At 42.7% G+C, this 15,695-nt stretch overlaps 2 protein-coding genes across 4 annotated transcripts in view; both read right to left on the bottom strand.

The window, feature by feature from the left end:
- Window positions 1–15,695, bottom strand: part of LOC308077337 (uncharacterized protein) — a 396,397-nt gene that overhangs the window by 91,243 nt on the left and 289,459 nt on the right. The gene's annotated exons all lie outside the window — the stretch shown is intronic.
- The window catches only part of dzip1 (DAZ interacting zinc finger protein 1), a 47,469-nt gene that overhangs the window by 6,878 nt on the left and 24,896 nt on the right, over window positions 1–15,695 (bottom strand). For 2 of the 3 annotated variants that reach the window (XM_080417994.1, XM_080417996.1), the window contains 6 exons: window positions 11,088–11,263; window positions 8,836–9,004; window positions 8,201–8,299; window positions 3,985–4,165; window positions 2,909–3,161; window positions 2,019–2,202 (listed from right to left, as the gene is read on the bottom strand). In XM_080417994.1, coding sequence (XP_080274120.1) covers window positions 2,019–2,202; window positions 2,909–3,161; window positions 3,985–4,165; window positions 8,201–8,299; window positions 8,836–9,004; window positions 11,088–11,263 — 1,062 coding nt within the window. The remainder of the gene's footprint in view (window positions 1–2,018; window positions 2,203–2,908; window positions 3,162–3,984; window positions 4,166–8,200; window positions 8,300–8,835; window positions 9,005–11,087; window positions 11,264–15,695) is intronic. The other variant, XM_080417995.1, reaches the window with a different exon arrangement.

Below are 15,695 nucleotides of genomic sequence, written 5' to 3'. Positions count from 1 at the left end.
CTAAATAAATACTAAATAAAAACTAAGCTATGATGACTAAAACTATGACTAAATATATTGACATTTCGTCAACATATATAACAGACTAAAATGTCAGTGAGGATCTAGTGGAGAAGAGATCCAGTAGAACTAAAAGACAAGTCATTTTATGTTTGGTTGAGCTCGGGTGTTGCGCTCTGACAATAGCAGATCTACAAGCTCACAACGCGTCGCAGTTGTGAGCTTGTAGATCGGCTATTTTCAGTATACAACCAAGTGTAAAATCATCCATTATGACCCCATCAAGGCACCGCCAACATACATTTTAGTCGACTAAATCAACTGTAGATTTAGTCGACTATGATCTTATGATATTTAGTCGACTAAAACTAGACTAACGGTAAAACGTTTCAGATGACTAAAATATGACTAAAACTAAATGGAATTTGATTCAAAAGACTATGAATTTGCCGTCAAAATCAACACTAGGACCCCAGGCAAGGGGTCACTCACATAGAGTTAAAAATAATAGAGAGGGCACCCCAAATCCCCTCCCATCCACTTGCATTGAGTTGCTCACCCAGCGCACGGGGCCAATTCACCCCTTCTTCCGGGTTAGAAAGTGTGATGGGCGTGGCCTATTGGGGGCCCACTGTGATACGTTCTGATACGTCACAGAGGGGCGCGGCCCCGTGCGCAAGCTCGTGAGTCGAGCCCATTGGTTGAAACCGTTTTTCGCTCGTACATTGTGCAGTGGCCCCCATCCGTTTAGCTGCAGTACCTACGAATGGCCAGCATGTCCAATGCGCTTCCATGCAACCACTGGGTTCTGGGGGGCTTGGTCGCTCACTAGTTGCGTGACGCGCGTCCTCCCCCACACCTCCCCCACACCTCCCCCACACCTTCAGCTTCTGGCTTTAGGGGAAACACTGAATGTGATGCGTTTTTGTCACGTAGGAGTTTCTCTCAGACCAGGTCGTTTCTTACACTAAATAAGCAATTGTTTGTGAAATGACGTACTGACACGTGTGATTTCTATTATATTTTTGGCTGTTTCTTTCAAATACGATAATTTTAACCCATTGAGACCTGGAACGCATCCTGTGTCACTTTCAGATTTGAGCTAAAAAAAAAAGCATTATTTTACAATTTGGCTATTTTTGAAAAATCTTGAAAATGTGCGTTTTAAAGCGAACATTTTTAACTCAAATCTTTGCTTCTGGGGGTCCCTGGAACGACCTGTTTTGAGCTGGGGGTCCACGGCCATATTACATTTTGGGGTCCTTGACAAGAAAACGTTTGAGAACCACTGACATAGCAACAAACGTTTTTTTTTTCTAAACGGTTAAACTTTTGTAGAATTGGAACCTCAGGCCTTAACACATTGACCGCCGGGCCCGTAGTTCTACGGGCCGTTAAATCCAACGGTTAAGCGCCGATCCCGTAGCCTACGGGCTGTGGTGCTTTTTCCTTTTTTTCGATTTTTTTTTTTTTTTTCAATTTTCTAGGGGGACCATTTTCAGTGTAACACCACCCGAAGTCGACCGGAAGTGCGATCCCGTTTTTTGTTTCCCGTCTGTCTCCATTCTAAGTCGTACACACAAACCCCTGTAAAAGCCCCTGTAAACATGTAGTTTTTCATCCTCGCATTTCCCATGTTAAGATAAACGGTCAGAACTCAAACATGGCGGCTCCGTTTGACACGTGGTTTGGACTGGTACACGCAGGGAGATGTCGCCGATGTAAACAGACCGTGTACGGCTCAATCTTAAGGATTTTAACAAGATCTATGGCGACGTGAAAAAAACAAAAAACAACAATAAAACGTTGGCACTGGTGAGTACATTATGAGATTAACCTCTGGCGGTCAATGTGTTAATCATCCGGTACGATAATTCAACATTTCACACACACACACACACACACACACACACACACACACACACACACACACACACACACACACACACACACACACACACACACACACACACACACACACACACACACACACACACACCCCCCCCCCCCCCCCTAACCTTTAGCAGCGCCCCTCTTGCTGTCCGTGTTGTCATGGTGATGCTGGTAGCCGTGAAGCTGTGTGGGGTCTATCTCCTGCAGCTCGCTGACATCAGACCACTCCTCTGCGCTCTCTAACGTGGTGACCGCCGTCTGGGTCACTACGCCCGCCGCCGGGGCCCTGGCGGTGGGGGGCGTGGCCTGCTGGAGGGAGGAGGAAAGAGGAGGGGGAGGGGTTTGGTTTGATTTGATTTTGGTAAAATAAATAAGGGTAAAACACGATCTAACTTAAACCAGGGGTCTTCATCAATGTTTTTCAGGCCAAAAGGACCCCTTAGCTGAGAGAGAGATGAAGCAGGGACCCCCTAATGATGCGCGAGAAAAAAAGGACGCTCTGCTTCCAAATTCCGCCGTTTTTCTCCACGCCGTTTGGTGAACCTCCCAAAGGTTGGTGCCCTGTGCTGCGCTGCTTTTATCCTCCAGATTGGGACTTTCACGGCATATTTTGCATATATGTTGCGTTCAACATGGGTGACGAGTGCCTCTAACAGCCGCTGCGTGCAGCGTGCTGCGAGTCGCAGCGTGTCTGTGTGTCAGGATGCGAGGCAACACTCACACAATCACGTGCAGCATGCGTCCCCTCCCCCCCTGCGCCTAATGGCTGTACATGGGGCCGACGCGTGCTTTAGCGTGATTGTGTGAGTGTGGCTTCAGGAAGTAAATTCCTAGCCTCGATCTCCAGGCTTTTATTTTTTAGTTTTGCTAAAAAATAAAAGCTTGGAAATTCCTGTCCCAGCTGTTGGTACGCAAAAGCGCCTCTCGTCGTCTGATGTGCCGCGCATTATTTATTTTGGGTGCGCGTGCGCACCCGTTATGTGCACCCCTGCTTATGGTAGTCTGGGGGGCTTACCTGCTGCTTGGCTTGGGTCTGCTGCCTGGAGGCAGGGACCACCGGCCTGGAGGAAGGGACCCCCGGCCTGGAGGAAGGGACCCCCGGACCGGCCTTGGCCCCTCTGGCCCGTAGCGGTCTGGTCTGGTGGGCTTTGCCCCACGGCTCCTCATGGCGCCGTTTCTGTGGCACTTCCTCTTCCTCTTCCTCCTCCTCGTCTTCCTCGTCCATCTGGTCTTCCTCAGACTCGTCCTCTGAGCTGAAAGGTGACGTCCTGGAGGAGAAGAAATAAAAGAGTGTTGTTGGAGTCATATCGTCTTATGTCTACAATGTATCATTTTCAGGAATAAAAACCTGTGTTCTAATGGATACAATGTAGTGTGTTCAAGAATTCAAGTCTCCATGGAGTGACTACTGACTAATCCATAGAAAAAAAGTAATTTTGGGGGTGAACTATCCCTTTAAAGGAATTACAATAATAGCTACAATAGCAATGCGACGCGTTGTGAGCTTGTAGATCTGCTATTTTCAAATATGGTTATAAAACAGGGCTATAGGTATAAAACAGGGCTAATGTGGTTAATGTATGTTTTATAATGTAATATATCTATGTCTGCAAAGTAACTAAAGTTTTCAAATAATTGTAGTGGAGTAAAAGTTAAAGTATTGAAAATTGGAAATACTCCAGTAAAGTAAAAGCACCTCAAAATTGTACTTAAGTACAGTACTTGAGTAAATGTACTTAGTTACTTTCCACCACTGGTCAGTACAGTACTTGAGTAAATGTACTTAGTTACTTTCCACCACTGGTCAGTACAGTACTTGAGTAAATGTACTTAGTTACTTTCCACCACTGGTCAGTACAGTACTTGAGTAAATGTACTTAGTTACTTTCCACCACTGGTCAGTACAGTACTTGAGTAAATGTACTTAGTTACTTTCCACCACTGGTCAGTACAGTACTTGAGTAAATGTACTTAGTTACTTTCCACCACTGGTCAGTACAGTACTTGAGTAAATGTACTTAGTTACTTTCCACCACTGGTCAGTATACAGTCATAATGAGAACAGATAGATCATGATTAATGGATCCATACTTGGGGGTGGTGGTCCGGTAGCTGTGGGGGGTGGAGGAGGTCTTTGGGGGTCCCGTGGTCTTTGTCCTGGGCGCTGGCTGGGGGGTCCTGGCCTGATGGAGCGGGGGAGGAGGGGGTCCAGAGACCACCTGGGTCACGTGACGAGACGGCGGGCCGCTGGCCTGAGGTCTGCTCTGAGAGGCTGCACACACACACACACACACACACACACACACACACACACACACACACACACACACACACACACACACACACACACACACACACACACACACACACACACACACACACACACACACACACACACACACACACACACACAGTTAGTGGATCACTGAGTGGCTTAGAGGCCAATAACAAACACAGACTGAATCAGCTTAAAGTTCAGAGTTACAGATTAATGTAGATTAGATGGACAGGTTAGATGTAAAACTACCTAATGAGTCTCAACAAGTGGTCAGTAACAAGGTAATGATTGATTGATTGATTGATTGCAATTTTTATTAGGCAAAAGGAATGTAAAACAACACAGTTACATTTATTATACTTTTGTCTAAAAGGTCCGACCAAGAAAGTCCTTGCGGACTTGTTTCCGTTGGGGTCCTTGGTATTCATTTCATAGACATATATAGTAGCAACCAAACAGTTCAAAAATCAACATAAAAATACAAAGAAAAAATACCTCTATGTAAATACCACTATGTACAAAAAAAAGCATGAACAATAAAAAATATATAAAAAGGGGAGGGGGGTCGTACCGGGAAACTGGTACTACCTCCTCTTATGGCCTCCAGAAAGATGAGTTTTTAGGGCTGTAATCTCGCTAATAGCGAACATTTGTAAATGTTTTAGTTCCAGGGACCCCCAGAAGCAACGATTTGAGTTACAAATGTTTGCTTTAAAAAATAATACATATTCAAAAGATTTGCACAAATTGTCACGCTATTTCTAAAATGGATCTGCTATTTTTGAATAGCCAAAGAGATCTAAAATTACAGATACTTTTCCGGATTGAATAGTTTAAGCTATATATATATATATATTTTTTACTACTGTATGTAGCTGAGTAGCTTGACAATCGCTACGTTTTCAGTGGCACATCAGCATAAAACAGCACAATTTGATATTTGAGTGAAGTTCGTCCATCACATCAAAGAGAGAATTCTCTATTCATCTGGATCTCCATCCTTTGTAGCTTTTACACAATCATATGTTTGGGTTTTGAGTGGAGCTTGTCCATCACATCAAAGAGAGAATTAACCAAACCATAATTATCAGCTTTTACAGTCATAGGTTTTATTCATTCACTCACTGAATGTCGGTCTAACTCTCAACTGAAAGAAAGATTTGTTTTCTGTTATCGTATCTCTTCCCAAACACACTGTTAAAGTAATACTAGGTAACTTGTTCAACAAAACTAAAGTTAAATTGTATATCTTTTGTGAGTGGCAAAAGTTTCACAACACCCACTCCATGAATTTCACCCCCGGAAGCCTTTTATTTATATATTTAACAGAACACTCTGAATAATACCTACTTCATATTTTATCCATTTCAAAATCAAAGACTATAAAGACAGGTCAGAACTGCAGAGTCACTCCCCATTTTCCGCAACAATTCACCCAGTCATACAGATAGATAGATATATATGTTTTTTTCCCCCTTGATTTAACAAGGCAAGTCACTAGGACAAATTCTTATTTTAAAAATAGTGTCTGCTAAATGGCAGTAAAGTAAGTAATTGATAAGTATAGACCTATCGCTCTGGCCAGCATCGTCTCCTAAGTATTGGAAAGAATCATGTTTGTACGTCTTGAAATGTTTGTCCTGACTGCAGATAACCAGTTTGGATTTAAAAAGAAACACGGCACAGACTTATGCATTTTTGCACTTAAAGAACTGATTGCCAGCTACAGTAGCCACAATTCCACTGTTTTCCAATGCTTTATTGATGCGTCTCGAGCTTTTGACAGATATAACCCCTTCAAACTGTTCCAGAAGCTGCTTGACAGAGGCATACCTAAGCACATTGTACGTATACTGGTGTTTTGGTACGCAAATCAGAAAATGCAGGTTAAATGGGGTATTGTTACATCTGCCCATTTTTCTGTTAGCAATGGTGTTCGTCAAGGGGGGATTTTGACTCCTGTTGTATCTGTCCATACAGTGGAGGGTTACAGCAGCTATTGAAAGTGTGCTCACATTATGGCAATGATCATGACATAATTTATAATGCAAAAAAGAGTAGTGTCATGATAGTGAGAAGCCATGAGGACAACAAATTGGCTTTCGCAGCCTTTCACCTATGTGACAGTCGTCTATCTGTGTGCCAGGAAATCAAGTACCTTGGCTACATTTTCACTGATAATCTCCATGATGATAGAGATATCTACTTTATGCCCAGGCCAATATGCTGCTTCACAGGTTCAGTGTGTGTTCTGATCCTGTCAAGTTGCACTTTTTAAAGCATTCTGCACTCCCATGTATACAGCCTTCCTGTGGTGCTCATACAAGAAGGGTAGCATGAGGAGGCTTAAGGTGGCATACGATGATGCCCTGAGGATATTAAGGCCCCTGATGGCATAGTGCCATGCAGTCACTTGTTTGTGACTTGATGTGGAATCCACACATGTGAGGCTCTCTTAATCCATTATGGTTCTACAAATGTCTTCTAAATCTTTTTTTTTTTTTTTAAAACATATGTTGTCAGTGGTTCTCAAACTTTTTCATGTCAAGGACCCACAAAATGTATATGTATTTGGCCGCGGACCCCCATCTCAAAATGTTTTGTTCCAGGGACCCCCCACAGAAGCAAAGATTTGAGTTACAAATGTTCGCTTTAAAAAGATATACATTCAAAGATTTACAAAAATGTTCTCGATTTTTGAATAGCCAAAGTGTAAAAGAATGTTTTTTTTTTTGTTGCTCAAATCTAAAAATGACACACAGATGCGTTCCAGGTTTTAACCCATTAACACATTCCATGCCAGAGTTTAATCTCATAATGTACTCACCAGTGCCAGCGTTTTATTGTTGTTTTTTTGTTTTTATCATGTCGCCACAGACCTCGCTAAATAAGTTAAAAGTGCGCGTTCATTTGGTTCTAAACACACAGCGGATCCGTGAGAAACGTCCAGCGAAAACAGTTTCCAAATGCGAGCCGCCATCTTGAAGCTACAGCCGATACACGCTAAACAGTGATCAGCGAGGAGAAAAACAACAAACCGAGAAAATCGAGTTTTAAACAGGATCCCAGACAGGAAGCGGATACGATCGAAAAAACCGGAACCCGAATAATTCCGTTTCCGACCGAAAACCGGAAACGGAAATGGATCAAAAAAATTCGGAAAGTGCACCTTGGGCGATTAACATGGGAATCGGCGGTTCGCGTAGATCTACGCGACTGGCACGCTGCGGCTTTAAATAGGTTCGCGTAGATCTACGCGATTGGCATTCAATGTGTTAAAGGGATACTTCACTTTCGGGCCGGGGACACATTTAAAAAAAATATTAAAAATAAATGAAAAAGGTTATGGAAAATTCATGGCCCCCTCACACATTAGTAGGACACTGCGTGTCGTGAGGGGGCCATGAATTTTCCATAACTTTTTTCATTTATTTTTAATATTTTTTTTAAATGTGTCCCCGGCCCGAAAGTGAAGTATCCCTTTAAGACCTGGAACTGTGTCATTTTTAGATTTGAGCTAAAAAAGCATTATTTCACACTTTGGGCTATTCAAAAATAGCAGATATACAAGCTCATAGCGCGGCACCGAGTGCCGCGCTACGAGCTTGTAGATCTGCTATTTTTGAAAAATCGTGAAAATGTGTGCAAATCTTCTGAATATATATATTTTTAAAGCGAACATTTTTAACTCAAATCTTTGCTTCTGGGGGTCCCTGGAACAAAATATTTTGATGTGGGTCCGTGGCCAAATACATATAATTTTGGGGGTCCTTGACATGAAAAAGATTGAGCCCCACTGATATAGAAACATAGGTTTTTCAGAAAACTATTGGGATTTAGGAGACATGTAGAATCGGCCTCAGGTCTTAAAGGGTTAATTTGTTGTGTGATGTTGATGATTATTACTCTATGGAGCCCCTGTGTGTCTGGAATAAAGTTTTGAACTGAAAATAATGGGTAAGTTATTCTAACTTGATGAATAATACAGACCCTGAACTTCCAGAGATACTTTTGAATGAATGACTGTACCTTGTGCTGAGTATTTGTCTTTGGCCCTGGGCTCTGTGGAGATGATGGTGGGACCGCCGTCTGTGGACCCCCGTCTCATCCTCTGCTCCAGCTGGCTGTCTGCGGTCAGTGGTGTAAAGTAACTAAGTATATTTACTCAAGGACTATACTTAAAGTACACTTTTGAGGTATTTTAACTTTACTGGAGTATTTCCAATTTTCAGTACTTTTACTTCTACTCCACTACATCTCAGAGGCAAATATTGTACTTTTTACTCCACTACAATTATTTGAAAACTTTAGTTAATAGTTACTTTGTAGATTTTGATTAATATTACAAAACATACATTAACCACTTCAGCCCTATATACATTTTGGCCATTTTGAAAATAGCAGATCTACAAGCTCACAATGCACAAACTTGTGTGTGCGACGCAGTTGTGAGCTTGTAGATCTGCTATTTTCAAAAGAGTTTTATACATTTGAAAACGGGACATTCTGCACAATGAGTACTTCCCACTTTTGGTACTTTAAGCACATTTTGATACCAATACATTCATACTTTTACTCAAGTAAATTCAGATGTTCTGACTTTAACAAAGTATGTCTACACTGCAGTATCGCTACTTTTACTTAAGTAAAAACAAAGAGAGTACCTTTTCCACCACTGTCTGTGGTCCCCTGTCTCATCCTCTGCTCCAGGGTCTTCATCACTTCTTCTCTGTGGTGCCAGTAGTGGGTCTTGGTCTTGGCGATGTTCTCCCTCTCAGAACGCAGGCGAGACAAGATGGAGCTAAACTCCTTCCCCCTCAGACCTCTCTGACCCTGAAGACACAACACGTCTTTTATTTATCTCATCCAATCCGGGAACCAGTGGTGTAAAGTAACTAAGTACATTTACTCAAGTGCTGTACTTAAGTACAATTTTGTAGGTACTTTTAATTTACTGGAGTATTTTTAATTTCCAATACTTTTACTTCTACTCCACTACGTCTCTGAGGAAACTAGTTACTTTGCAGATATAAATAATTATATAATAAAACATGCATTAACCACTTTAGTCCTATTTTATACCTAGGCTGTTTGAAAATAGCCGATCTACAAGCTCACAACGCGCCGCATTGCGATGCAACGCGTTGTGAGCTTGTAGATCGGCTATTTTCAAACATTTTAGTACTTCTACTTTTGGTACTTTCATCAGCGCCCATACCCTAGGTGGGGTTGGTGAAAGGGCCTTTCTGTGTGGAGTTTGCATGTTCTCCCTGTGTCTCCTAGGGTAGTTAATACCCTCACAAAACCATGTAGTAATCCTGGTCACTATACTGTCTCCCCCTGGTCAGCCGGGGTGCCTGATGGAGGGGAAGGGAACTGGTTGGAATAACGTGTTCCTTCCTGTGGTGAGGGGAGTGTAGTGCCCAGGATCACTTAGCAAATTGGCACCGGGTGAAAAAAAATCACACCCTGTGTGAAGTGGGCGGTGTCTTGCTAGCTAATCACAACACTGAATGGAGTCAACCAATCATGTACAAAAAATAAATACATTTATTGAAACACTCTTTATGATGGAAGAAACCATAACTTAAAAAAAACAAACGTATGTTTTTTTTTAAGTTATGGTTTCTTATATAGGGCTATGCACATGTGTCATGTGACACTGGCCAATCACAGTCCTGAATAGACTGTGATTGGCCAATCACGGTGCAGGGTTAGGCCGGGTACATTTTTGGCCAATCACAGCCCAGGATTTGTTGTACAAATATCCAAACCTCACTTATAGGGGCGGTTTCACCGCCCAAAAAGGGTTACAAAATCAAGGGATAAAAAATTTAAATATATATATTTTGATGCCAATACTTTTTTACTTTTACTCAAGTAGGGTATTGAAAAATAGCAGATATAGATCTGCTATTTTTGAACAACAAAACATTAATGTGCCAATCTTTGAATACACATATTTTTTTAAACAACATGGAACAACATATTTTGATGGGGCTCGGCGGCCAAAAACATATAATTGTGGGGCTGCAGTGATATAGCAACAATAGCTTTTCAGAAAACCGTTGAATGGGTTATTTATCTATTTTACTCCAACTGATTTTCTACAAAGTCCTCCAGTCGATCAAAACTGACCTAGTGAACATGTTGCTGTGTGTTTTAATCACAGGATCTATAGTCACAGAGAAGTCCACTGAACTATACTGGCCTCAATGTATGACTTATAAAAACTATATAAAAACACCTGTTTTCTTTCACAACTCAGGAGATGACATTCACATCAATGTGAAATAGTTTCAACCATTCATTCATTCATTCATTTGTTTATTTGGACAGGACAATGCATATTAATGAACGTCAAGACGTAAATACACCGGATTTAGCAAAGATGCTAGTTTTCATCCGCAGTCCTCACAAAGAAACAGACGTACAAACAGAGGGATACATTTACAGGAATACATAACATTACATTGGGAAACAGATAGATAAACAGTTGAATACATTGGGGACATTATGGACAGACAAACATTGAATACATAAAAGAAAAAAGGGGGAGGTAAGTTGGGGGGGAGGTGGGAAGGGATGGGCAAAAAGCACTCCTCGATGCCATGCCTCCTTGTGTAAGGCATTGTATGGAGGGAGTGAAAAAAAACAGCCCTGGGTTGGAAGGGGGGGATGGGGGAGGGGGGCGGGAGTGGGGAGAGGAGCAGAGCATAAAATATGACATGCTCTGCATTGACTGCCGTTGACGAGTACACTCGGACAGACAGACAGACAGACAGACAGACAGACAGACAGACAGACAGACAGACAGACAGACAGACAGACAGACTGTGGGCAAAGTGCCAATCTCAAACCCCGTCAATAACCGTGTTGTTTGAATTAGATTATTTTTGCATATATATTTGCATACCAGAGTGACCCCCAGCTCATCCAGCTTGTCGTTCAGAGCCTGCTCCAGCGCAGGACGAAGCTCCTTCTTGATGTTGGGGTTCCTCCTCAGGGCGCTGGCCGTGACCCCTCGTCTCCTCTCTGACCTGGGCTCCGGTCTCTTCTTGGCCGCAGGTTTCTCAGAGATGCTGCTGGAGTCTGGAGAACCAATCAGATCCACACACACACACACATCACGTCACGCTAAAAACCTGCTACAAATGTGAGCTCAGGAGCTTAACGTGGACAAACCACCGTGAGAATAAAGAAGCACATCCACATGCATACTGAATATTATGACCAAACCTGCAGCATCAACGTTTGATGTCATATTGACCCATTAACTCTTTCAGTGCCAATGAAATACAAAAAAATTTTTTTTTGTTTTTTCAAAGAAAAAAAAAAGTGCTTAGGAAGCGAGATACAGCCTTTTTCAGTTATAGGTTAAACAAAGAGTGGATGGAGCTGCAAATCTTCAGATAATGATATCTTGGGTTCTGAACACTTTTTTCAAAAAAAACAAAAAAAAATAATTATTTTTTAATTTATTTTTTTAAACTCGGGATTTCTCGTTCTGGCACACTGAGGGTATAACCCTAAAACTCGGGATAACTCGGGGCTTGGCACTGAGAGAGTTAAGACCGGGAACGCATCCGTGTCATTTTAGATTTATTTGGCTATTCAAAAATAGCAGATCTACAAGCTCACAGAGTGCCGCGATATGAGCTTGTAGATCTGCTATTTCTTTTTAAATTGTTAAAGTGTGTGCAAATCTTTGAATATAACATTATTTAAAAGCGAACATTTTAAATCTAATCTTTCCTTCTGGGGGGATTCTACAAATGTCTTCTAAATCCTAACAGTTTTTTGAAAAAAACTTACATTGTCATTATGTCAGTGGTTCTCAAACTTTGTTCATGTCAAGGACCACCCAAAATGATATGTATTTGGCCGCGGACCCCCGTCTCAAAATATGTTGTTCCAGGGAGGGACCCCCCAGAAGCAAAGATTTGAGTTAAAAATGGTCGCTTTTAAAGAAATACATATATTCAAAGATTTGCACACATTTTCACAATTTTTAACATAGCAGATCTACAAGCTCAAGCCGCGCTATGAGCTTGTAGATCTGCTATGTTTGTACAGCCAAAGAAATCTTAAAATGACAGAGATGCGTTCCCGGTCTTAATGGGTTAAAGCAGTAGATGCTGCAGGTTGGGTCAGCAGCACAGAGGAGAAGCTGTAACGCTGCAGGCAGAAGGAGAACATTTTGCTTCTTTTTAGCACAGTTGATGGCGGCTACAAGATGGCTGACTGCAGGCACGTGCAACACATAGATATGAATGGTGGCTCGAGACCCTGTTCTTTTTACCCGTCCGTAAAAAAGTGCCCAAAAAAAAGAGAGAAAAAAAGGCATTTCATCTGCCCCTAGTGGCCTAACTTTACTCAGGTATCTTGGTTCGTCGCCGTACGACCTTCCTAGCCCGTGTTATTAAAGAAAAACGGCAACGGTGGTCGTTTTCAAGATGTTTTGGTCATTATCTCTGGAACAGAAGGTCCAATCTGCTCAGTTCAAAGCTTGTTGGATGTTTGACTTTGAGGACATTAAACAGGCAATGATACCTTTTCGGATTTTTCGGGCCTAAAAATATGGTAATTGTAATTTTTTTGCAATAGCTGCCCTTTTGAAATTCCAGCCCCAGCCTCTCCAAATACCTCTGCACGTCCCTGGCTGACTGAGTCCGAGTAACAACACTGATGTGGGAGGAGCCATCACAGACTGTCACATACTGATGTGGGAGGAGCCATCACAGACGGTCACATACTGATGTGGGAGGAGCCATCACAGACTGTCACATACTGATGTGGGAGGAGCCATCACAGACTGTCACATACTGATGTGGGAGGAGCCATCACAGACTGTCACATACTGATGTGGGAGGAGCCATCACAGACTGTCACATACTGATGTGGGAGGAGCCATCACAGACTGTCACATACTGATGTGGGAGGAGCCATCACAGACTGTCACATACTGATGTGGGAGGAGCCATCACAGACTGTCACATACTGATGTGGGAGGAGCCATCACAGACTGTCACATACTGATGTGGGAGGAGCCATCACAGACGGTCACAGACTGATGTGGGAGGAGCCATCACAGACGGTCACATACTGATGTGGGAGGAGCCATCACAGACGGTCACATACTGATGTGGGAGGAGCCATCACAGACGGTCACATACTGATGTGGGAGGAGCCATCACAGACTGTCACAGACTGATGTGGGAGGAGCCATCACAGACGGTCACAGACTGATGTGGGAGGAGCCATCACAGACGGTCACATACTGATGTGGGAGGAGCCATCACAGACGGTCACATACTGATGTGGGAGGAGCCATCACAGACGGTCACATACTGATGTGGGAGGAGCCATCACAGACTGTCACAGACTGATGTGGGAGGAGCCATCACAGACGGTCACAGACTGATGTGGGAGGAGCCATCACAGACTGTCACATACTGATGTGGGAGGAGCCATCACAGACGGTCACATACTGATGTGGGAGGAGCCATCACAGACTGTCACAGACTGATGTGGGAGGAGCCATCACAGACTGTCACATACTGATGTGGGAGGAGCCATCACAGACGGTCACAGACTGATGTGGGAGGAGCCATCACAGACTGTCACATACTGATGTGGGAGGAGCCATCACAGACTGTCACATACTGATGTGGGAGGAGCCATCACAGACTGTCACAGACTGTCTATCCTTGAACTGAGAGTAATCTCTGCTAGTGGTGGAAAAAACGTTCATTTCAGCGAACAAACGATTTCGTTCACGTTTACGGCAATGATCCGTTCAAATGATCCGTTCAAATGATCCGTTCAAATGATCCGTTCAAATGATCCGTTCAAATGATCCGTTCAAATGATCCGTTCAAATGATCCGTTCAAATGATCCGTTCAAATGATCCGTTCAAATGATCCGTTCAAATGATTCGTTCAAATGATTCGTTCAAATGATCCGTTCAAATGATCCGTTCAAATGATCCGTTGAAATGATCCGTTCAAATGATTTGTTCAAATGATTCGTTCAAATGATTCGTTAATGTTTAGTGAAAAACAACTCAACCGCACAGCTGTCTGTCTGTCTGTCTGTCTGTCTGTCTGTCTGTCTGTCTGTCTGTCTGTCTGTCTGTCTGTCTGTCTGTCTGTCTGTCTGTCTGTCTGTCTGTCTGTCTGTCTGTCTGTCTGTCTGTCTGTCTGTCTGTCTGTCTGTCTGTCGCGGGAACAGCCTGCCCTGTGTTACGGGGGGAGGGAACAGGAACAGACGGGGGGCATGAAGGAAAGCGTGAACGTAACAGCGTTCAGGGAAGTGAACGGGTTCGTTCACGTTCAGGCCAAAGAACTAGTTCTTTCCCGCGACAGAGCGTTTAGAGGGAATGATTCAAATCCTTTGATGCCAACAGAGAACGACACTGATTCCATCATACAGAGAGCATGCAGAGTCCTCCTCGTTACCTTTGTCCTCCTCAGACTGCTCCGCTATTGGCTCCAGCTTAGGAGCAGAGGGGAGGGGCTCCTCTGATTGGACAGCAAAAAGGGAGGAGGGGTCAAAGGTGAAGGTGAGGTGGGGGGGGGGGCAAGGTGGTAGTGACAGTTATAGGAGGTTCAAGGGGGAGGGGCTTGTTTACATGACTCGGCGGATTGGATGAAGACCGGGAACGCATCTGTGTCATTTTATGATGTATTTGGGCTATTCAAAAATAGCAGATCTACAAGCTCATAGCGAGCTTGTAGATCTGCTATTTTTGAAAAATCGTGAAAATGTGTGCACATTTTTGAATACATATATATATATATATTTTAAAGCGAATTAAAGCGGGTCTGCGGCCAAATACATATAATTTTGGGAGGTCCTTGACACGAAAAAGTTGATATTATAGCAACATACATTTTGATACGATTTGAGTTACAAAGGTTCGCTTTAGAAAATATATGTTGAAAGATTTTCACAAATATTCATGATTTTTCAAAAAATTGCAGATTGCAGATCTGCTTTTCGATCTGCTTATCGAGGAAGAGTAGGGTATCATCGCTGTCAGGCAGAAATCAACTATCTGTGTTTTTTATTATCTTTAATAAATCTGTGTGTGGGTTTTACTAATATTGAACCTAGGGGTGTGCCAATATATCATCCCGCGATATATCGCGATACGTTTTCGTGACGATATGTATCGTTTTTTTTTTTTTTTTTTTTTTACAAAAATAATAATCAGGCATGCAAACAGCCCCGGGGTGAAAAGGGTGACAACATGTTGTTTTTTTTTCGGGTCAGGTGTCACACTATTGCCCTATTTGGATTCAAAACGGCTATTGTAGCTGAAAAGCTACAAGTTTGCGTCTGAATTATTTGTTTGCATTTGCTTTTTTTCTCCCCCATATATTTTCATAATAAAAAAGTGCGTATCGTATCGAAATCGTATCGAAGTTGTGAGCCCAATATCGTATCGTATCGTTTGGTGAAATTAGTGTATCGGCACACCCCTAGAACCTATGAAAGGTAATCGGGAACCGGGAACGC

This window comes from Gymnoscopelus braueri, assembly GCF_963280865.1.
Source record: "Gymnoscopelus braueri genome assembly, chromosome: 21".
NCBI classification, from domain to species: Eukaryota; Metazoa; Chordata; class Actinopteri; order Myctophiformes; family Myctophidae; genus Gymnoscopelus; species Gymnoscopelus braueri.
This window is presented reverse-complemented; position numbering and strand designations above follow the sequence as displayed.